Source organism: Falco biarmicus, chromosome 6 (genome assembly GCF_023638135.1).
Source record: "Falco biarmicus isolate bFalBia1 chromosome 6, bFalBia1.pri, whole genome shotgun sequence".
Taxonomy (NCBI): Eukaryota; Metazoa; Chordata; class Aves; order Falconiformes; family Falconidae; genus Falco; species Falco biarmicus.
The window spans coordinates 41,313,323-41,337,271 of record NC_079293.1 but is presented as its reverse complement, the minus strand read 5'-3'; the positions used below and the strand labels follow the sequence as shown (position 1 = coordinate 41,337,271).

Sequence of the window (23,949 nt, the reverse complement as noted above, 5' to 3'; positions counted from 1 at the left end):
TGCACTCTTTCTCTACCTTTTAATCACTATTCACTGATACTGAACTCCTCCATTAGCATTTCCAACTACAGTCACACCTGATCTCCAGAGATCAACTGTAAGACAGATCTTCTCTGCAAGAGGAAGTTATATCAGTGTAGTGGGAGAAATTATATTTAAAAAATTGAAAACCTTTTGATGGATAACTATTATTTTCACTCTTCTTATTGTGTTTCTTTGTACTCTGATAAGGAATTACTTTAAAATAAACTAAAATAAACATCTCAAGTGAAAAAAAAAAAAAGACCTAGCCTAGGAGTTTGTATGAACATAAAAATGTGTTCTAATTGGTGCCATTCTTCTTGTATATTCTTACACTAACTTGCTAGTGCAATATTACTACCATTTATGAACTTGTACTGGGAAAATGATCATTCCCTTAATGGTCTCCATTTTCACCAGTCTTCAAATGTCTGCAGGCAGCTCCCTTAACGTGTCACAGACACTGACTGAACTTACCAAGAAAACCCTTATGCTCTTGTCATTTTCAAACCACACTGCAAATCAGCATCTTTTTTCATCAAGTTCATAACAGTTATTTATAAATAATTTTAACTTGACTCTGTTTATGTTTCATGTTTGACCAAGGGACTAAATTTACTTTCATTGTCCCTGCCTGACCTTGCCCAGGATTTTTCCTCTATAAGGAAAATTCATTTGTGTTGATATCTTAGTTGATAATGAACTTAGTCTGTCACATCACAATTTATACTAAAATGTTTACTACAATTTATCATTATACAGCAATGGTACTGTTATTACAATAATTTAGGATTTCAAAATTGCTAAGTTTTAAAGTAAACATGTTAAAGTTTATTAAATGATGTTTTATGGAAATACATTCATTTGGAGGAAGGAATCTCTCTGCAGAAGATCTAAGAAAGTTAGAACCCTGCTAGTTTCTCTAATAGAAGAAAATAAACAACAGACTCTGTGAGACTGGCTTCAGAAATCGTCTCATCTTCAGAGTCAACCTTTAACAACATGCAAAAAATGAGGGAGAGGAAGAGTGTGCTAAGAATGATCATGAGCTGCTAAAAAAAAAGTATTACTAGCAAATAAATTCCATTAAAGTTCCATCAATTGCTTTTGAATGATTAGAAGACTGTAATGCACCGAGAGCTTTGCACGCTCAGTTGTTTATAACTGTCAATAGAAAATGTGCAGACTATTTTCTTTACACTGATGTCAACTCAATACAGTGCTGTGCCAGTTTATTCTAAACCATGGTTTATATGGAAATAAAATGTGTCCTTTTATTATACAAATATAACTTAAAATATCTCTCAAACATATTTTTCAATCCCTTTTTTTTCCCAAAGTTTCATACTCACATGTCCCTGAAATTGATACACATCAAAAATATGATTCTAGAAATTGGGATTAGTACCCAGACATCTATTGAAAGCATTATGTATACACTTGCTATCAAATTTCATACACATTTCCCAAAATGTGTATTTGAATCAAGCGTCTATGAAATCTGGTAACAATACCTACTGACCTATTTCCACTGAGGAATTGAATGGCTATTAACAACCTTACCTAGGACAATGGTAACTTGTTCCATATCAGATCATTAAGTGACTCTATGAGGTGCCAAGCAACACTGAATAAAGTTCCCTGCATATTGACAGGTTCCCTGTCTTATGAATAGTCCTTCTTGTTTTTCAAGATTTCAGAAATTACATCCTGGTACTTTTGCCCAACACAGTTATTTTCAATTTTTGCTAAGTATCTGCAAATACATTCTTTCTGCCATGTGATATTTATGTTTTTGCTACCTGACTGCTTCATTCTTTCTTTAATACTTTTGCTCATTTCTCTATGCTGTAAATGGCAAACACATCTTCCACAAACATTTTTTTTCACCTTTCCAGTTGTTGCTAAATTACAATAATAAGAGTTCAACAATACTGCTATGGGAGATATCAACGATCTTGCTATGATTTTACAACTCAAAAATAACCTACAAAAAATAAACTATAGTGAAAACAAATGTTCATGTTACTTTTTTCTCAAAAAAGCTTTATAAAACTAAATACATGAAATATTTATTTTTCTGTGTATCTAGAGCTACAGTTGCATTCATTCTTGTAGATTTTATCCAAGACATAGCAGCCTAAAAGGTTTATTCAATTATCAGTGCAAATGCTAACAAAGTACTCTCTATGACTTTGTCAGAAATATATTTAATAGCTCTGTTTCTTCCACACTAAATAATTGTCTTAAAAAGTCACCTTCCAAAAATTAGGCTTTAACAGACTTAGTGTTTATCATTTTCCAATGCTCTTTATATGAATGTTTAAGAATTTACTTATTTTTATCTGACTTCTGCTTCAGTAACAGCCTATAGTCTCAACATCTTTTCCAATTCACTGAATTGTCTAAGTCTTCTCAGTTTCTTTTGTCCTAGTGAAATGCACTTCTTTCCTAAAAAAGAATTGAAGATAATGGACTAAAAACTAATTTCTCAAAACTATACTCAATGAAATAGATACTCATTAGCAGCAACTACAATAATTTCTATTCTATATAAATTCTTTCTCTCTAGGACATTGAAAATTAAGAATAAAAGAAAAAGGAGAGTTGGATAAAACCAAGACAAGTAAAATGAAATTTAGGAAATGTACTGTATCTCATATGATGTTAGAAATGCACGATACATAAATCAAGTAAGAATACAAATAAAATTCAATTGTGATTGTTTCAAATACTCCTAGTAGTATCGCTTCAAAAAAAAATAAAATGTATCAAAAATCACATATACCTATATGTACAAACATATGAATAAGTGTTTACACATCAACAGTGAGTCAAGACACTCCCTTCCATGACTACTTCCTACCCCTGTAAGCTTATTCACTTATTCTGCATTTACTAGTTCTGCTGATGTTCAGTTAATCACGACAGAGTAGTTATGCCCCCAAGTAGCTGGAGAGTGGCTGCAAAGTTTTCATGGCTAGAAAAGTTGGAAAGATACAACAGTAAGTACACTCCTGATTTGGTATCTTGCATTGTCTTTCAGATCTGCCTCGATACAGTAGAAACAATATATAACTGTGAGTAAAACAGGAAGCAGAGCAACATTCTTCACAAAATCAGCTTCTTAGAAGAATAATACATAGATATAAATTTAAAGACATGTTAGTTTTATCATACATGCTAATCGATCCCTATGTGTACGTATGGATTTTTGTGTATATATAAACAACTAAAATGCAATGCTTTATCTGAACTGTATTTGACAACAATTTTCACATGGTAAAGACATATTATTTCCTTATACTTTGTTTCCAAAGAACATTTATCTGTCTCCCAGCTTTCATCAATGATTCATTAATGACACATTGAATGTTAGTTACTAAATGTCAAATCATTAAAAATATTAAGGTAGTGACATTTTTTTTAAATGGGCAGACTTCTCATTGTGGCACTTGATTTTTGTAAAATTTTCTTCAGCTGTCACATATTCACACCAAATTCCTTATTGCTGTTTATTTTTCCAATACCATAAAACAAAGTCAGAGACAGTAAAAGGTGATGGTCCAACAGCTCTCAGCTTAACTGGAGTGCAAGATCAACTAAATGCCCAGCTGCTCAGCAGACAGCAACAGCTGAAGTTCCTCCACAAAACCTTCCCGTAACACTTCAGTTGAGACCCAAAAGGAACATCTCTCCGCAATTTGTTCACCTTATTCCTTCAGAACTCAGGTCTCTGCTGAGCTTATTAGGCTGGCTAATTAGTATAATCTGTGATGGTGAGTCTTTGAAATATGGATATACTTCCAAAGACAACTGGATTGTGAGCTCTAATAACATTTCTCATAGGTCACTCTACTGCTATCAGATGGTGATAATATCCAGCTATTACTAACCTTGCCTGGAGCAAAACCAACTAGAGATGAAAATTCTTTGTCCTCCATGTTAAAGGAATTACTTTTAAAAACAAAGAAAAGAAAGTCAAAACCACCCGAACCAGCACACGTCTATGAGAGAAAAAGCATACTGTGGGCTTGCAAGTTTCAAAGAGATGTTTTTGAACAACATTTCACAAACATCTGCTACTCTGCTTTTCTTAGACATTGCAAATTAAATCTAACTTTTATATTTAAACTTACAGCACTTGCACAAAAAACATATTCATTAGCTAAAGTTTTGCATCAATTGCTCATATACAAGTAGTCATAATCTTAGGGCTCCTCAAAATATTTTGGAAGTCAGGTCCACCACATTTTGCGTGTGGTGTAGTTGGATACCTGACACATTGCAGTTTTACAACTATTAACTCATCCAAATACACTTAAAATATTACGCCTTTGTGTCTTGCAACATACATTAAAATATGTAAGTGAAGAAATCTGCAAAAACAGCTCACTGTATTAATTATGCCATAAATAAGAATGGCAGAGAAGATCTATATATCATCTATATATCATCTAATATAAAGCCTAGCAATCTACAGGCTTCAGGTGAAGATTCATATGAAAAATAAACTTGATGATATGCACTGCATCTCATATGAAGCTGGAGATTCACATTACTGAAATAAATTGAAATCAGAAGTAAAATTCACTCACAACTACCTTAAAAATTCATAGCAGTGGCTGTTTCGAAAACATGTAAACATACCACAAGTCATATATATTTATATTCAAACATATATGGGTAAGTATAAAAAAATCAGCAGGTAGCCAAGACATCCCCTTCCCTTTGTCCTTCCTATCAACTGTACACTAACACATGCCAAGCAAGCAAAGAATTAAGGCAGACAAACTTATGCACCATAAAGAGGAGAAAATAGGCAGGTTTTGTCCTCCCAGATGGAGAGGAAGAAGTTCATGCCTTATGTTTAGCAAAGGAGAAGAGTGAACTTGCCTAAAATCCTACTTATTTGTCCCCTGCCAGCAAAGGACATGTACTATATGACAGTACAATATCTTTGCCAATCTATTATTTTCTTCACAAATCTGTAGAAACTGTAAGCTGTCTCAGCGAGATGCAGTTGCTGTGCAGGTCTTGACAGATTCAGAGGCAAAACAGTAAGAACTACAATTCTGTCCTGTCATTGCCATAGGAGGCTGCTGTATACTAGCGGTTTACAATTCAATGGAAAGTTTAAGGCAACTGAATTTCATGCCTGAGGCACATCTTACAGAGGCCCATGGTACAAGTGTTTCAGTCTAAAACTCATGGTGTGCACCACTAAAGAAATGAAGGTCACTTACTGGCATTATTAGATTTTGTTCACATTTCAAAATACAAAAGTGCCAACAAAATGTTTCGTCTGCAGTTTTGCTTGTATCACAGCTCAACTATTACAGCTGTAACAACCAGTATCCTGTAGGCTACCATATTCAGGAAAAGAAAAAAGCTCTAAACCAATTAGAAACACTTCTTAGCTTGATATTTATTTGTTACTTTAAGTAAGTGATTCTTAAGAAATCCCATTAATTTCAGGAGCATTAGGAGAGAAAGCAGTAGACATTGTCCCTGATGGTCATAGTACTTAGACAAAGTAGATTTAATTCTTAACATATTTTTTTCCCACTCCTCTTTGAACTAGTCAAGGCATATAAAAACAACAGAATGTAACAGGCAGAGATTTAGAGCAGAGACCACATTACCAACACGGGTCACAGAGAGAGAAAACATACTTCAAAAAAGATAAACTAAATATAGATTTAATTATTTGCTTGGATTATAATGGCCGAAGGAGTAATTTTATGATCCTACATCCCAAAATCAAAGAGAAACAGCAATTATACATCTAGAATAAGGTGCTATTTACTCTTCTGAAAAACTTCACATGACCTGCACACAGCCTGCACTTTGATCTCAGAAGGGAACAGGACTGTGGTAAAACTATCTTCAAATAACAGCAAAATTGACCTGAATCAAATATGTAGAACAGCTTCTTTACTTTGAAAATGTTTATACAGTTCAGATATGGACCCTTATCACAAGCTGAATTTTTCATATTGTCCCTTCAGTTGTAACATTTGATTCAAATCATGAAACTAAAGATTGTGGACTTACTTGTATTTTAAAGGTTTTGAATACCACGGGAGACCTGCTACTTCATATACTTTTTGTCATATTCATGACTATATTCGTCCTCTGATATTCTTGCCTTTTTTTTTTTTTTTTTTTTTAATCCAGACTGCATCAATACCAGCTATTTACAGAAAGAAAGGTAAGGCAAATTTCAGATGTTTCTAAACAACTTTTTAAAACTGTAATAGATGAAATACTTGACTTCAAAGCAATGTAAAATGTTAGTGTGCAATATGGGAGAGCATGCAGTGATCAACAAGGAACTTGGCACACCACCTATAACATTAAAAAAATCCTAATCTCCATAATAACCTGTGAGAGTTGGCCTTCCTTTGGCAGAAATCTACAACTGAAAATCGTTCACATATATATTTAGTGAGAAGTCAATGATTCTATATCCCTTACCAATTTGGAAATACTATCCAATAAAAATAAAACTTAAGTCTCCGTTCTGACTGTACAGTAACAGAAATAAGCGAGTAGGAGTGATAGGGGGATGGCACAAGCTTCTGGAGGGAAAAAATTTCTAAGTCATACTTTTTCTTCAGGAAAAAAAAAAAAAGGTTTAAGAAGAAAGATGGCTAATTAAGAGCTAGAGAGAAGCTTAGGTGGCTCAAAGTAGTCCCACCAGGATCAGATTAACACATAGTTATCCCTAATGACAAGCAGTCATTCATTCTTTATTCAAAGCAGGACAAGACAGCTGAATTTCTAACAGGACTTCCTATTGTACATTCACTTTGAGTTTTTCTGTCCAAGCACTGACCTTCTCCAATATGCTCCTGCCCATGGAGTCTAATGTGATCACAGTCTGAATTGATTTGGCTGAGAAGAATTATGACAGACCTTACATCGCAGTTACCCTTGAAGAACATCTAGCATATGCACTTCTAACTCTCACCACTAGCAAATGAAGTCTCACTTCCAACTCTGGTTTAGGAAGTCCTAACAGCAGAAAAAAATAATTCAAGATTTCACTGTCTAAACAAAGCAAAACATAGCTTTGTCCAAGATTATGAAGCAGGGATTTATTTGATAAAAAATTCTGGTAACACAACAGTAAGTATTTCTCCTTCTAGAGAATTCTTTCTACCTATTAAGTGACAGCAAGCCCTATACATTTTTTACACTTATTTGTATCTGTTAGAAGCTAAAAATAACAGTGCCTTTAGGAATTGTACCCTACCTAGTTTGTGAAAGATGACGTGAGGCACTTCTGTTCCACATATTTGATTTTTACACTGCTTAAGACTGCTGTTATTCCTGAGCCTGGTTTATGGGTACCCTGGGGTACTCCTAACCCATTCTTTGATCTTTTTTTCTACTGGAAACCATTGACAAAAGCAGAACTTCCCTTGAGGACTGCACAGTTTTAGTATTTGTTTCAACTTTCAGCCATTTGCTCAACCTATTAAGAGCTTCTTCAAAGACATAAAATAGCAACCCATCACCTTGAATGCTACAGAAAAAAAATAAATGCAGAAAGGCTGCCAATTCACACTAACCCTGCTGTAGATAAGCAGAATACATTGGAAGGCATTACTCTACATGGAATACTGCCGATGGATTTAGCATAGCCCTACAAGGGTATTTGACTCTGAAGTATTTCACTCTGTTGGTCAGAGCTGCATGAAAATATTCATATCAAATATAAACCCAAGGCAAACACAAAGTGTGCCTAATGTAAACTTGAGAATAAAACCCCGCAATAGGCTTAAATATTACTTCCACTTTGTATTTTTTCTATATACCACAGAGTACAGTACTGCTTTAAATATGATTTTTATGAGCTGTGCAAACCTTACTAAAACCATACATAGGCTCTGCCAAGAATTCTGAAGCTTAACTGCTCTGCCTATGGTGGACTAACTATCCATGATAAATGGATGGAAACACCTAGAGAAATGGTATATCTTGCTGTGAACAATAATATTTAAAAATATGTAAACAACACCTGGTTCTCATCTTTTCCTGTTTATATTTTTCTGCAAAAACAGACACTTTTTTTTTTTTACTTTAGTGAAGCTACTACAAAGTATTAGTTAATGTAACAAATACAGTTGTTCCTCTTTTCCACCTGAATGCTACAGAATGATGAAAGTAGGTCTCACAAAATCCTACAAGCTGCAGAATGCCCTGGATGCTATTTTTCAACTGCATAGTAGTATTAGAAAATAATTTCCAGCACAAATACCTATAGTCACCTAAATGTTTAGCTCAAATAAAAAGGTTATGAGTATTTGTGTAATTTATTTGAGTTATATATAAATATTCCAAGAATGCCAGGTTGGAGAAAGAATTAGAGACTCAAAAAACTGAGCAAAGATTTCATAAGTAGGGCAAGAATTTACCATAACTTTTGTGCAACACTGATAAATGATTTCATTGTTTGATCTCGAGCTCTTTGCAAAATGGTGTTACCTTTGACCATCTTTGCAACTGAACAGAAATAGGAACTAAAATAATTTCTGTCACATCTTTAATTGGAAAATTATTTAATTCATGCAAAGATACATGAGAAATTGTATTTTAATAACTCACAAGACTGGCCATACAAAAAAAAGAAACAGAATACAGTCGGTCTTCTTGGTATGTCAGTTCTTGATATCACCTACAAATGTTTAATATTACAAAAAACTGCATAATAGTCTTTTATGGCTTTAAAAATCAAGCTTTTGAAAGATAATCAGCATTTAATGTATGGATTCTCAAAACTTTACAGTTATTACAGAAATGTGTACCAATAATAGATAGAACAACTTTCTTCCATTTTAGTTCCTCTATTCCTCTAATATTGCCTACAGAAGCTAATTTTGGAATTTTTTTCTTTTTTTTTATGTCTTTTTTTGTTTGTTTGTTTTTGTTGTTGTCGTTTGTTGGGGGTGTTTGTTTGTTTGGTTGGTTTTTTTATTCAGGAACAGACAACTTTTCCTGCATTCTTAAAATACCTAGAGTTCTTGAGAAGCCAGTGGACACAGGTCCTAGACATAGATACACAAAGCTCAGCTGCTAGTTCAGCAGTTTTACCTCTTCACTGCACTTCATGGTGCTCGGTGACCTATTGCTACCCGAGCCCTAAGCAGGGAATACTAGGACAGGAATAATTCTTTTTCATGCCATTTTACCGCTAGGCTATAAAGTATGCATTCATTGCAGATCTAGTTTCAGCAATGAGCCTTTGGATTTCAGCTTCAAGATCAGCATAAACTGGCTGTGATGAAGAGCCAGGCTACCTACCACAGTACTGTGTGGGATACCTGTCTGTCATTACCATTTTGCTTGGGATCAGGGATCAGCTGTTGGTCCTCCTTCATTTAGCAGTACAGACACATACTAAGGCCATTCCACTTGCCCAGTGAATTTTTAGAAGGTTTAGGAGAACTAGCCACTTACGTAGTTTAGTCTGCACCCTTGCCGCAAAATGCTGAGGTATCAATTTGTCAAGAGATTGATATTTGCCCTTTAACCTGTACCTAGGAGCCAGTTCTGTAAATACACCACAGAGGATGCTGCCAAAATCAGCTCTTTCCAGAAAACACACCATATGAGTCAGGAGAGTTCAAATGACCCTTACAACTTTCTCTGTTGACTAACAACTATCATTTTGCAATTCTTTTTCGTATGCATTTACATACGAGGAATGGTGCTACCTGCATCAAGGCAGAGTCAAGGTACAATGGCTTGATGTTAGTTAACCATGAAAGAGAAGAGGAACTGAAATAATATTACCTACTTCCTGCTGATTTCATTTTCTGCAGTTCCACAGGCCAGTACAAAAGACCTGCTTGTGGGTGGGAGGAGATTAGGAGATGCACAGGAGAACAGAGGTCACCCACAAAATCTTATGAAGTAAACGGTAAGGCAGAAGAGAGAATAACCTCTTCATCGCTTCACTGCATCACTTGAATGAGAGAGGAAACCTACACCTATAGCTCTAGGAAGTATGAAAGTCAAAATCTGGCTACATAAATGTATTAGTGCATTTACAACCTTTATAACTGCAAGAAGGCTGCTGGAGTCTCTCCTGTTCACTCTTAGCATAACTAATTTCACTGCCTCCTACCGAACAATCAGTTCCACGGCCTACAAGACATACTGGGTCAGAAGGGTATTCCCTTGTCTTTTTAGAGACTGAAGGAGATACAACTGCTCTGTAGACTTTTTATAATACCTGCCACCAAATTCTCCTCTCTTGCCTTGGGCTTCAAGGATCTTCCTATGATCAAATAAAATCTGTCAGCCATTCAGAAAAACTAAACTGAATGTTTATTATTTTCAAAGTATCTCTATGCCTCATAATGGAAGACAAACTTATTTATGAACAATTGAATCTGCTATGCAAAATAAAGAAAAGACTGAAAATTATTATGTGTATGAGTAACTTCAAACAGCCTATTGTGCCCGTCATAACTAGGAATTGCTAGTGCCTTGTCAGATGCTCAGGCACCCAACGCAAATCCTATCCTGTTTCTTAGGGTACTCAGTCAGAACTCCTAGAAATTTTTAGAAATAAATTATTTTAAGATCATTTAATGGCATTTCAAAAGGGGTCCTATAAGCTAGAAAGACTGTGAACAGCATGAGGCCAAGAGGAAAAACATGTCTTCCTTTCCTGTTTAGCATATAAGTCCAGTAAGTTTATTCATAAGTAAGTATTCCCAGTTTACGTGCTGAGCGAAAATTCTACTGTAAGTTAGGTCTCCCATAGTTATTGGATGCCTTAATTTAAATCAATGAGAACTGATATGCTATTATGACATGTCAATAAATAATCCCACTAAACTACTTAGTAAAGAAAGCCAGCAGTTTGTTCTGGGAACGGTTCAGCTAAGCAAACCCAGAAAATTACCTCTTTCTTTCCTTTAGGATTTTGCCACAAAACAAAGAAAAAAAAATACTACTTCATGAATATGGTTGAATAGGTCTGTACTGAATATATCAATTCAGGAAAATGACAACATACCCATTTCAAATTTGAAAGAAATAATGACAACCCGTTCTCAATCTTAAGTAAGCATATTTATGGCTCATATTCTTCCCTCTTGTTCTTGGGAAAAGGAGAAAGCTGGGCTCAGAATGGAAACTTCATATTATCTTCAATTACAGAGAGGTTAATACTGCTGCAGACTTAACCACTGGTGACAAGCTACCTAAGTAATTCAGCATGTACTGCCTGCAAGGTAGTCTCTGAAAGAGACACGCAGCAATGCTGTAAATGCTATGTATATGGGAAGTGACCGACACCATACTCTTCAATGCACAACTATCTTTTAAACTCTAAGACTCATTTGCTTGAGCCAAATACTGTCAGCAACCAACTAGCTGCTATCAATGCAGCAGCACGCATGCACAACATAAACTTCCTATTGAAAATAATATCTTGTTCTGATTCTCTTAGAGATAGTATAATTATATTATGTCCAGGAATCCAGCTTTTCTTCCCCAAAATATATATCTCCTTAACAGTTTCATTCACACTTCCTGCTATATTTTTCTAAGTTCTTTCTTCTATTGCAAGGTGTAGACCAATCAACAGCAATACCTAAGAGTGTATAACATGGTGTCATTAGTTAATCTCCTAATCAGTAGATAAATGTATTTCAGGTAATTCTTCACAACAATGGTAGCTGTCTTGCCTGGACAATTGGTTTTTAATCCATGCATTTACAAGTAATGGTATTGAATATATGTGCCCAAATACCACAGAGTAAGATGGATTACAGCATTAAAAACTGCAATAAACAACATGAGAACAGATGCATTTGATTTATAAAACAAACACCAAAAAGCTCCTTTCTGCAGGAACAGCTTATCCCCCTCAAAACTGGGCTTTCTTTCACTGGCTCTTAAACACAAATTAGCAGCGAAGATCTACACACTTATGCCACTATCTTGAGCACTTGAGGTTGTAGTTAGAAATTAAGCAGTTGAGTTGCAGGTGGAAACCTAACTAAGGTACAAAATATAAATCGTAATCATACCAGCAAAACAAAGAGCACACCGGAAAATGTGACCCATTTTCCAGCACGATACTGAGGTGGGGTAGGGGGGAAATGTCTATAAGGGAAAACCAGCAGAGGAAGAAAAGCTCTTTGAAAGTGCTGTAGTCTCAAGCATAGCAACTGTGCATCTCTGACACTTTTTGTTGTACTTACCTAATATCTGTGCATGTTATACATGTGATACAGCGACTGTTTGTTGTAACGAGGTTCAAAGCCACAGATGTTTCACTGTCAGTGGTTGGATGTGCTCCACATTTAAAGTAAAACTCCTGAAATATTGAAGCAGAGATAAAGAGAAGATTACATACCTGCCATGTGTCCTTCTTTTATCTTAGGCTAAGTGACATTTGAGACAACAGACAAATCACCACTGCCGACAGAAAAGGACAACAACCATTAGCAAAGGTTTACAAGGAAACCCTTGCAAAGATACCAGTCTAGGTGCATATTTTGTTCAGTAATTTCCCTAGTCAAGAAGATATTTACTTGTATAATAATTTAATATCAGTGTGATGCATTCTGTGATTTTCTGCATTTCTAGGAAAAAAACACTTCCTCTTGACTTCATCTAAGTATAGTCATCAAGATCAAGGGTAGAATACTAAGCATTGTCAGTATTTATTAATACATCCACTTTTTTTTTTTTTTTTTACACAACAGATGTTACCATTTTCTGAACTCCAGAACACAGGATTTTGAGTCTAAATTATTAAAGTCTAGCCTTGCTTTTGCGATGTTGGCAATCTACATGATAAGATTTTACCATCATATTAAAGGCAAGCTCTAGCTCTCTTAGGACACATTACATTTGTAATTATATATTATAATGTATTTGAATTAAGTTGCTTTAGTCCATACCGCTACATACAGCCTCTTAGACTGCGTAATACTTTTTACACAACTGTGTGTTTTATTCCCTTTTCCACTGCACCCCAGGGAAAGCCATACCAATCATGCTGTGCTTTGATAAGTTTTTGTTACATGAGATTGTTTTAAATGTCTAAATCACTCTATGCATATGTAAATAAAAGCAGTTTGAACACATGCTTTGCAATAGGAGCCACAGAGTACAGTCTGGAGTTTCTTTGTTCCTATGAGTCCTTTTTTCCCCGAATCAAATCGTGGAGGTTTATACTGAAAATAGTAAGACTTATATAAATAAAAGTGTGAATTGGAAGGTAATAGTGTAAAAGCATCATAAGAAATGACGAGAAGGCATAAAAGAATGACAGGTGTTCATGGCATTAAAATATTAAGATCAGAGATGATTCTCAAGAAACCCAGACTGGGGGTAGGGCGGGTAACCTGCGGCAAAAGAAAAAGGGACAGAGACAGTGAATAAACCAGTAGCGTTTCCTAGTGACTTACAGAGGTGGCTGGGATGAAGAAAAAAAATACAGTTACTGTTACCATCCAAACCCCAGCATTAAGAACAAGCCAAAAATCATGAAAAAGACTTGCTAGGTGACATTTCCTAGTGTCACCTCAAGTTCCTAGGTAGACTATCTGGACACTTATTTTAGTGTTTGTTAGTATATGAATGCAAGAGAATGTGTGTGGTTGAATGAAGTCAGTCTCGTTTGATACAAAATTATTTTTACCTTTATACTGCCTTGCACTAAGATTTACTACAAACTGTACTAAAATCAGTCCAGAAAAAGCTTTTACTTTCTGACTGCCTTGAGCCTTGCGGTATGGAGTTCATCTGCAGAACAGCTGCCAAATACTGGTTTTTTCTCAGTGGTGATCATTTAGATATGTTGTATATTTCTACATGAGACGAATACAGTGTTACGCAGGGATATGAGAAGTATTAATACAGCTTTTCTCCCAGGTTAGTCAAACCTGCTTCTCAGAGAGGCACTGACATATGCAACAGATTCAACACAAAGTATTCAAACCCCACTGTAAGTTAAGGACTCATTGTGTGAAGCATGTGTTAGTAGCAGTTTGAGAGAACTAAGGGGTAAGAGTATAGGTTTTCAAAATAGGCACACCTTTAAACAAGCATAAGTATAGTTTAAAGGTGAGCCTATTTTTAAAACAAAGTAATTGTTTTCAAAACCTTTGAAGTACTCACTTTTTTGTATTTACATAGAGCTAACTTTTTTAATAACTGTATCATCTTTCTGTCCTGTTTCATAACATCAGAAAGCAGTCCCAAGCAAGAAAATATGCTTAAAGTCATCCTTAGACATTAGTTTCCGTGGTTTTTTTCTCTCCTAGACCAAGTTCCACACACAAACGTTAAATATCAGCCCAACTTGAAGCATTTCAGCAGTTGGGAATGAGTCAATGGAAGTACATATTCATCCAGAGTACATGAAAATCCTACATATATCTGTAACTTCAATTTATTTTCAAACGTTTAAATGTATCCATTAATCTTTGTATTATTTGCTGATGAGTTTTTGGAGCTTAGGGTTTTTTTGTCCTTTAATTTGATTTTATTTTTGTTTGAACAAATTGGTAAGAAGGATTTATTTCAATGCAGGGGAAGTCTTGAAAGTATCTCCTTGCTTCATTACATCCTCTGCATAAAACTAACAGATTATTGACAACTCACTACTCCAGAACAGATAAACTACGGGCCAGGAAACATACCAAAGAAAAACAATTTTTGATAAAATTGCTTACCCACTATAATAAAAATTTATTTGGGTCAGTCACAAGCAAAAAGAAAAAGAGTAATAAAGGAAGTAAGCTCTAAAACACTTGAAATAGCTTTAGACTTTTTTTTTTTCCTAAAGAGCATCTGTTTGATGATTCTAATTGCTTTTGATAACACCTCACAGTGTCTGTAAGTTTCTCATCACGGAAGCTCTTTAATGAAGATGGAAGAGAAATAAAGTAATACATTTCTTATTCCATACTCCAAGATGTATGGATTATTGCTTACAACTCAAGGGAACAGAAAAAAACCCAACCAAAAAAAAAAAAAAAAAGGGGGGGGGAAATCTAGTCTTGTGGTACTTCCCAAAATACCTTCTCTTGTAGCGTTAGGAAAATTACTTTTCTGTACTTCTGTTTATCAGCCCAAACACTGCTCTAAGAAAATTCCTCTACTAATTATATTTATGATGTACTTTGGCGTTGCTGAATGAAGGACATTATGGAATGTGAAAATACTATTTGAAATAACAAAAGAAAATATTGCCGCTCTTCAAAACTATTCATTGAAAGATTCCCTGCTTGAGTAAACTGCAATTAAAGAAATAGAAAATCTTAATATTAAATGCAAAGAGAATAGAGGGCTTATTAAAATTACAGAAAACAAAATCCCTCAGGATTATATGTCAAGTGTTCGTTCAGAAGAAATATTAAAGATTAAACAATAAAAACGTCATTTATAACAAATGTGTTGAGACTAGCAGTACAGTAAAACCAACCCACTTAGAAAATGTTCACTCTTGCAAAACCAAAAGGTATCAATCCACATTAATGCCCATTTCGTCAAAATCAACACAAACAGTCCATGTCTGTAGGCCTGAGACATCAGTGCTGTGATGGGAGCTCAGAAATACAAGGAGAGATTGGAATCTGAAAAACTCAGTGTACTGAGTGCATGACAGTTCTGGCACAGTGTGGACTACATTCCCACATTTTATCTTATTTTTTTAATCATAGTTATACACATTCCAATTGTTTGAAAGCTTTTAAAAGTCATGAACTCAGTTAAGTTTCCAGTTGCAAACAAAAATTTATGTGGCCTGGTTTTACACACTGCATTAAATATAAAAATCCACAAGTTTTTGTTACACCTACCAGATTTTCCAGAGACTTAACATACTTCTTGTGATGCAAGCACAACCTTTGTATACCAGGGCATATATGTATGAAGTTACAAAGAAAACCCATCAGTACAAGTTGCTTCTCAACTGATTCTGACAATGAAATTGCTGAGAGTTAGATAAATAGGGGAAGAGTTTAGCAACTTATCACCCTCCAGCCTTGCATGTCATAAGGCACGTAAATGTAGCTATTCTTTTATACAGTCTTTCACCTGGTGTATGATAGCCTAAGGAGGGAAATTTGCTGGATTGTTTAATCTAAGTAATTTATAATTCCCAAATAGGTGTAGAGACCTTGGAGTCAGCCAATATAGGACTAATCGTCTAATACTGCCACAGAGTTTCACACTCATATGAGCAGTTGTTACTTCTTAAAGTTGACATCAAAATGTCTCCCTATTCTATAGTTGTTATGCTGTATGAGACAATCCTTCCAGAATTTTAACCTTATAATAATAAAAAAAAACCCTTACAGAATAACATCAAAGGGACAGGCAAAAGTTCATGCAGTCTACGTCACTATCTGATCACTTCTAAAATATTTTTAAATAGAGATCACATTATTATTCCTTTCTGCACCTGTGTTCTCATTGGTACAAAAATTTCTGATGAATGCTTTTTTTTTTTTTTAAGAATTTCTGTCCAGCAATGAGTAAGGATGTCAAGAAATTACTGCAAAAGCTGAGACAAAATTTAGAGCTTTTCTTAGTTCTGAAAGTGAGTAGTTTTATGGTCACCTTCTACTGCAGTGAATGCCTTTAGATCATTTTCTTACCTAAAGGCATGGGTCCCATAAAATTGCGAACATTCTATTTAATACTACAAATGTCTTTCTTTTGGCAATGTATCTGATAGATTGTTATTCGGAGAAGGGAGCAGGCATTGCTCTTACATACTTTTGTCATATTCTTCACTTTTCACTCCTTTTACCACTTCTGTGTCACACAACATCATAAAAAGCGCAAGGGGGAAGAAAAGGTTCAAAGATACATGGTCAGTGTTAGTTACTTTTTATGAAACTCAAGAAAATGCTTTAATTTATCAAAAAACCTGATATTTTACCAATAATATCTCTCCCTAAATTCTGTCTTTTTAAACAAAGGGGTTTGTGTATGCTTAACTGCTGATGATAAGCAAATTGTTTTCTACATGGTCAAGTAACCAACATTAAGTAAAAGACCAAAGTCATACACAAACCATCATTTGGAAGCCAGGGTCTGAAACAGAATAGAACCCAGAAGAAACTTCACCCTTTTGCTACATGTTCCCCAGTCCAGTTTACTCCACTGTCAGAAAAAACACAGACAGCCTGTACTTCAGCTGATACACAACATATATACATGAAAATACAGGTTCCTATCTCTGCTCCTCAGTCACTGCTGTGTTAAGTTGTTTAAAAATCCTAAGGAAACTCAGCCTTTGCACTTCTTATTCCATTTTCTCAATAAGCTACAGAACAAGGCAGGGCCGGGGGGGGGGGCACTATGGTATTTTTCCCCTAATGATTTCCACACGTGTTTATTTAGAATGGATAGGCAAATCCAACTATGAATGTGTTATAGCCATTGAAGGTGTAGTTTTCATTTTTCAGATTATCAGCACTTACCTACTTTCATCTGTTTCACCATAATTATTCACCTGATTGAGAGAAAACTTCAATGCCATTGTGGCACACTCCTGTGATAAAGCTTCATTTCCTTTTCCAACTGAAAAATTAAGTAGATATTTGGTGGGTCTGAAGACAGACTGAAAGAAACCTACTTCTGAACAGCTGTGGAATGAAATATTTCTTCTGAGATGTTCTGGGAAAGACTGTGTTCAATTTGGAGCAGAGATACTTTAAGGTTCCCACATCCCAGAAGAATTAGAGGCAGTGGCTTTCCAGGCCATAGGTATATCTGTGGCAAAAAAAAAAAAAAGTCTGCAAAATGTCACAGTTCACAAGTAGAACAGGCACTGCTTTTAAAGTTAAGTAAGTAAAAAGTGTGAGAAAACCTGTTTGAATTGCACTGGCTAACTAATATGAGGAAGGCTGTAATCTCTAGGAATCATTTGTTGGCTGTACAACAATCAAGTCTTAAATGATTTTGTGATGATATCATGAATGCGCTGATAAGACTTCCACTTTTTTCTGTGAGCCAACGGTATTTTAACTACCTCTGGTTATGGAAATACATCTTCCTCAAAATAGTGGCGTGCACCACCAACTTCCCAATTCCCCTATGCAGGTCAGCAGATGCTACCAAGAACCTCCGATCAGATGCTGAGCATTGCGAGCACCATCTAGTACCAACTATTTAGAGAATGCTACTCTTCATGGTTTTTTTTTACTAAACAATGACTCTGAGACCTAAACATCTGTTAAGATCAAAGGAAGAAAATTATTATTCATAATTCAAATTTTAATGTATGATTGGGTTAGAGTAAAAAAAACACAAATAAAGTGAAAGCATTCCTATAGCTACCTAAATTTCAGACAAGCAAAGTTTTCTGTTTCTTCAATGTTTGGAGTTCAGCTAGAACTGCTTTTGCAACACTTGTAGCTGAGAAACTAACATTAGGCTCTGCTCCTATCATTGCCACTACTTTTAAGATGATCTCTATTCAGGAATATTTCTTTCCTACTTGACGTTCCAATCAAAATCAAACATTCTCTCTGCGGATTTCCTGTGGTTCATAAACTCAATGCTTGATCATGATACCTATAATGCAAATCCTCTTCCAAGGGCAGCTGACTTCCCTAAGGTGGGAAATGAACTGCCCCTTGGGCACGGCTAGCTGGACCACCTCCTAGGCAAACAACAAATAAATACAGCTCTCATGGACTGTCTCAGCAGTTGTGGACAAACAAGCTATTAACTCATTTTAAGCAAAAGGAGTTGTGCATAGTATTAGATCAGCCTTCAAACTGCAACATGTAACTCCTTAATACTGTTCCAGAATTAAATATATAAATTGATCACTACAAAAAGTGGAATAATATGTGTGATTCACTGATAATTCTCTATTAAGATTAAGCAGGAAAATAATCAAGGTGATTAAGTGACAGTGAATTTGAAGGTCCTTACTATAGAGTTTACAAATACTGTGATGCAAATATTAACGATTTTAATGTAAGATTTTAACCATTCACATACCAGTACCAAATCAAATCTATCAAAAGCATAATCACTACACTCAGGCAACACTTATTTGCTGTAAAAAAAGTTTCTTAAACTATTTTTTCTGTTTGAAAGAGGATCCTGGAAAAACTCGGCACCTGATCTCAGACTTACATTATCAGAATGGAATCAGAACAATCAACAAGAATGAAAACAAAAGCCCAATACCAGCATATTTTATATACATTTCTACACAAATTACCTCAGCTTTTACACCTTCAAATCCACAAAATCCCTGATATAGAACATGCAGCAGAAGGGCAGCATGGCACTTTGTGGGTGTGGTCAGAAGTGTGAACTTTCAAAGAAATGCTTTTATGGGGTGTAAGGAGAAAAACTGATAACCCAGGAGAGATCAAATGTCATGTAGAAAGTCTTGTTAATATACTGCTGATAATTAAGCTGACCTCAAAGATAAGTTAAAAGAACTTTTGATCTGAAAAATGACAGTAAAGTGCTGATATAATAAATCTCAATGTCTGTAAGAAGTATATACTTATTTAATTTGGCAAGAGAGAAAAGCAGCATAAAAACATAGAAGAAAAAGCATTTCTCTAATATCTGCTTTCTGACTGAACCCCATTGCCCTTCTCAACTGCCTCTGGCTAAGAAGATCTGTTATTCATGATAAAAGCTCTTTAGGATGAGCATCCATTGCCAACTCTTCACTGAGGCAGTTTGAATATGCTTGGTCTCAGTGATCACACCAATGTGCTGACCTGTGCGAAGGATGGGGGATGGAAGGAGTCAAATTTTAATATTATTATTACATTTTTGGGACAAGCACCAGTTTGGGGCAGAAGTGTTACTCTCCTGCATATTTCCAAACTTTCTTTTCAGTTCAGCAGGAACAATGGCAATCTAAATGTGTCCAAGTGACTAAAAGACACGTTATATTTCAGAGAAGTGTCATTACATCTTTACAATATCTCCTTCTCATTCTTTGTTGACTTTAAATATATTCATGAGACAAAAACGCTGAAAACATACAGTACCATTTTCTCTCAGAATCAAACAAATCCACCATACCTTTTATTCAGTTGAGGATATCAAAAACATTTTTTTGTACACCAAATACTTGAACAGAAAGCTTATGATATGGGAAGTATTTTAAGTGTAGTGGGATTACGGGATGAGAAATGTACATCATATTCAATTCTTTACAAGACCTAGTGTTATAGTCCTGACCAAGTCACTTAGAGCTAAGGTTCAGGCATACAAAAATGCATCTAAAAAGTCATTATAAATTATTTTTATGATACATTTTCAAGGGCTACAAAACAGCAACAGCTTCTGTTCTCATCATACCCAGCTGCCACTTTTATCTACATTCTTTAAAAAACAAAACCCAAACCACAAATGAACCAAACCAAACAATCATTTCTTACATATTTTTTGTCCTTGCCAAGGGACAATTTCTATCTTCCATTTTTCCAGAATTTATTGGAAGAACAACAGAAGTATTGCTCAAAAATTTACAGGACAGCTATACCTATCTTTCAGTTTTAATCAGCAGTCTAATGTGATATAACCAAGATTAATCATTAAAACGATCTTGTTAACCACCTCTCATGGAACCATCACTTATTATATGTGATTTTTCAGTGATTTATACCAAGACTGGTTTTGTACAATCGTGCATACAGCTTGCATACCTACTGTCTGCACTACAAAACAAACCAACCAACAGCTATTACTTTTCAGTTAATAATTTGTGATAATATATAAAAAAAGCAGACAGATATAATTAAGATTCAAAAAAGTGGTATGGTGGGTTATTAACTATACAAGGTTGTAATGAAATCTGGGCTCTGAAGATAACATGTTACTATGGTTTTGTTGCCCTTTTGTGTGTGAGAAAAGCAATGCAAAATGCAGTAGCTATCATGCATTATTCTTTCCTTGTCTACTAGAAAAGACACAGTGGAAACAAAGAGCACAAATGCCTTGGGGATCCCTTAGCAGCTACTGCCCATACAATACTACTTCAACCAGCCAGCAAAGTGTGTGTGAAAGTGATTTTTCTTTTTTAACAGCAGCATTTCTCATTTGCTTTGCTTGTCTAAAGGCAGCCACACACCATGCTTGCTTCATTTCTCTGCAAGCAATTGCTCAGGCTCAAACATTCCTGTCACTAATTCTGCTGTCATTCCTTTGAGTAGCAATATGATCCTGACACAAAGAATGAACAGATCTCTTCAGCATGATCCAGCTCTTCTATCACCCATTTTCTCATAATATAGACAAAGAAATGAAGGCTGTAGGGCATCATGCCCTCTTATAAAATGGTTCTTTGCCCGGAATGTTACCTTCTAGTGGAATCAAAGGCACCACAGAGATTCAGCCAATCACCAGAAGTGCCTAACTAACATGTCACAGGTACTGTAATGTCTGTGGTATGTAAAGATACAGTAAGATAACTGTAAGTAAACAATATTTCATTAAGAATGGCTATGCTTTCATATAAAACAATGTGAAAGGTTTACATCTTCCTTGGTCAGGTTCCCTTCTCTGCTCCTACCTTTTTTCATCCATGTTTCATTTGGAAATGTAATCTCTGATGAACAATAATTTCTAGGCTGAATCAAGACTGTAGTAGTCAGGAAGATTAAATTATCTACCCAGCCTGTGGAGCCTAACCCAAATTTTCTTTTGAATTGGTTCACCAGGTTTCAGCATGTATGAAACATTTGATTTTGGAAAAGTTCCTTTGAATTACTTGAGCCACAGAGGAAGTCTCAGTTTCGGAGTAGCTACTTAGAATGTATTATAATCATCATGTCCTGAACATTAGTGTTGATTTCTAGGGCTTAAACTTTCCCATCAGCCTCTTTAAAAGTAGAATCCAACTGTCTAAATTTGTTATCAAGTGTTTCCTGTAGAGAATCAATCCTTTACTTTGAGCTTAATTTTCTCTGGCAATCAGATTTGAATTTATATGTGAACATAAGCCACAAAAAGGGCTTGAGGAGGGAACAAACTCAAATACCATATGATATCAGATCATCAGGCTGTGCTTCTTATGGCATAAAAAGTTGTTTGCAATTACAGGTTTGAGTGATTTGTTTCTTTCCCAACCATGCTAACAAGCACTTGGGGTAAAGATAATGATCAAGAATCCAAAAGGACTACAGAAAAAGGCTAAAGTGTATGAGAAACAGGACTCCCATACTTCAGCTGTAATTATTGCACAGGTGACATTATGTTGTAAGGTCTCCCAAAGAATCTTATACCGAGCCTCAGAGAAAATGTCACAGAGTTAAAAAATAACAAATATCTAAGTAAACTACATAATTTCTTTAACCGACTGACTTCTCATGAGTATTCTACATGACAAGACCAATTCCACAGTCTAGTCTATAAATATTGTTGGTTTTCTGCAATATATGCAGTAGATTCCAATCCACCCAATCCTATTTCAACAAAAACATTTAAATTTTGCCTATCCCTGGATATCAGAGGAGCCGGGCAGATTCAAAGCTTAGAAAAAAGGTTTTTTTAATCCCACAACCATCTTAAAAAATGATGTTATTTTGGGGTTTAGGTTTTCAGCCTTCAACTAATATCACCAATATCCTACAGACTCACACCCATCCATTAACCATATGGATGATCTACAAGCCTGTAACACAGCTGAAATAGTACTAAGACACCTTTCATTTAGCACTAAGGCTGCCTGGGGGAGCGTTAGTGTTTATGTGAGGACACTGAACAGACAAAATTAAGCTGTAATACTACAGGAGTGGCTCTGACTCATCTGTGTGTCTTAGCTTTGAAAAAATTGGACAGTTTGCTCTGTCATCTTTCCAATGCCTGCCATAGATCAAGATAGGAATGAGAACAAACCAGCACAGATGTCCTAGTTGGGAACAGTGAGAGGAGGAAAGGGAGGAAATGGCAGAAATGTTGTTCTTTCCTTCTGTATGAGATATGTTCACCTTTTGCTCTGAAGACTCAAAAATTTACTAACAAATATTTGGAATCTCCTGAATACTCACTGAATAGGCAATGGGTTTTTATGAATTCTATTTGACATCCAGCAGCTTTTACTTTTCGTTTGAAGCATGTTCTTTGCCACGTCTATGGATTTTGTTAGCACACCTACAGCTATGCTATTCTTAATTGAGTTCTACTGAGTTATTAGGGTTTGTGCTCCTACTACTCTCCTTTCTACAAAGATGCTAAAGAGCAGATCTGGTGTCCCACCTACACACAGAGAGGTATTGTCTAACCCACATAAAGCAAGACACATGAAACCCAAAGGTTTGGGGAAATTCTGCAAATTTTTTCCAATAATGATTTTTCAGGTTTGTCTGGTTGCCAGAGTTGATAGGTTTAAGAGTAAATTTAGATGTGTCTATTTTTTCTCTCCCCTAAATCTCTGGTTTAAATCTTTTACTTCTACATGGACTGAACTGTCAAACAGAATAGTTGTGCTGCATTACGCAAACTGAAACTTTCTTAAAACAAAAAGCAACTAAACAAAATACTCTGCATTATGCCCAGAACATATGATAAATAGAAAAGAAGAATTTTTCTTAAATATAGTCACACAAATAAACAGAAGCAAATATTTGATTCTCTCACCATCATTCAAGGAGGGAAAAGGACTATGTATATGTTTGTTTGATTTTATTGGTTTCAGCTAAGTATAACCTGTACATAACTCCTTACAGAAGGAACATTACAATTGTTCCTTCCACTTCTGTGAAATGAGATAAAGATGCTTCATGAGTGAGGTAAGTATTTTAGATAATGTTTTTAAAAGCACAACTTAAACTATAATGTCTAGTAGAACTATCTCACAGTCCTATAATTATTTTCAATAATTAAATGTATGGCTTATTACTTCAAATTTACAAAATAAAAATAAGTGGACAGTGTTTTACATGACTCATA

The 23,949-nt window shown here is 35.3% G+C and overlaps 1 protein-coding gene across 1 annotated transcript in view; it reads right to left on the bottom strand.

Annotated features, from left to right (window-relative positions):
- Positions 1-23,949, bottom strand: part of PRKN (parkin RBR E3 ubiquitin protein ligase) — a 767,906-nt gene that overhangs the window by 362,387 nt on the left and 381,570 nt on the right. Inside the window, exon 6 of the mRNA XM_056343712.1 lies at positions 12,252-12,367. Coding sequence (XP_056199687.1) covers positions 12,252-12,367 — 116 coding nt within the window. The remainder of the gene's footprint in view (positions 1-12,251; positions 12,368-23,949) is intronic.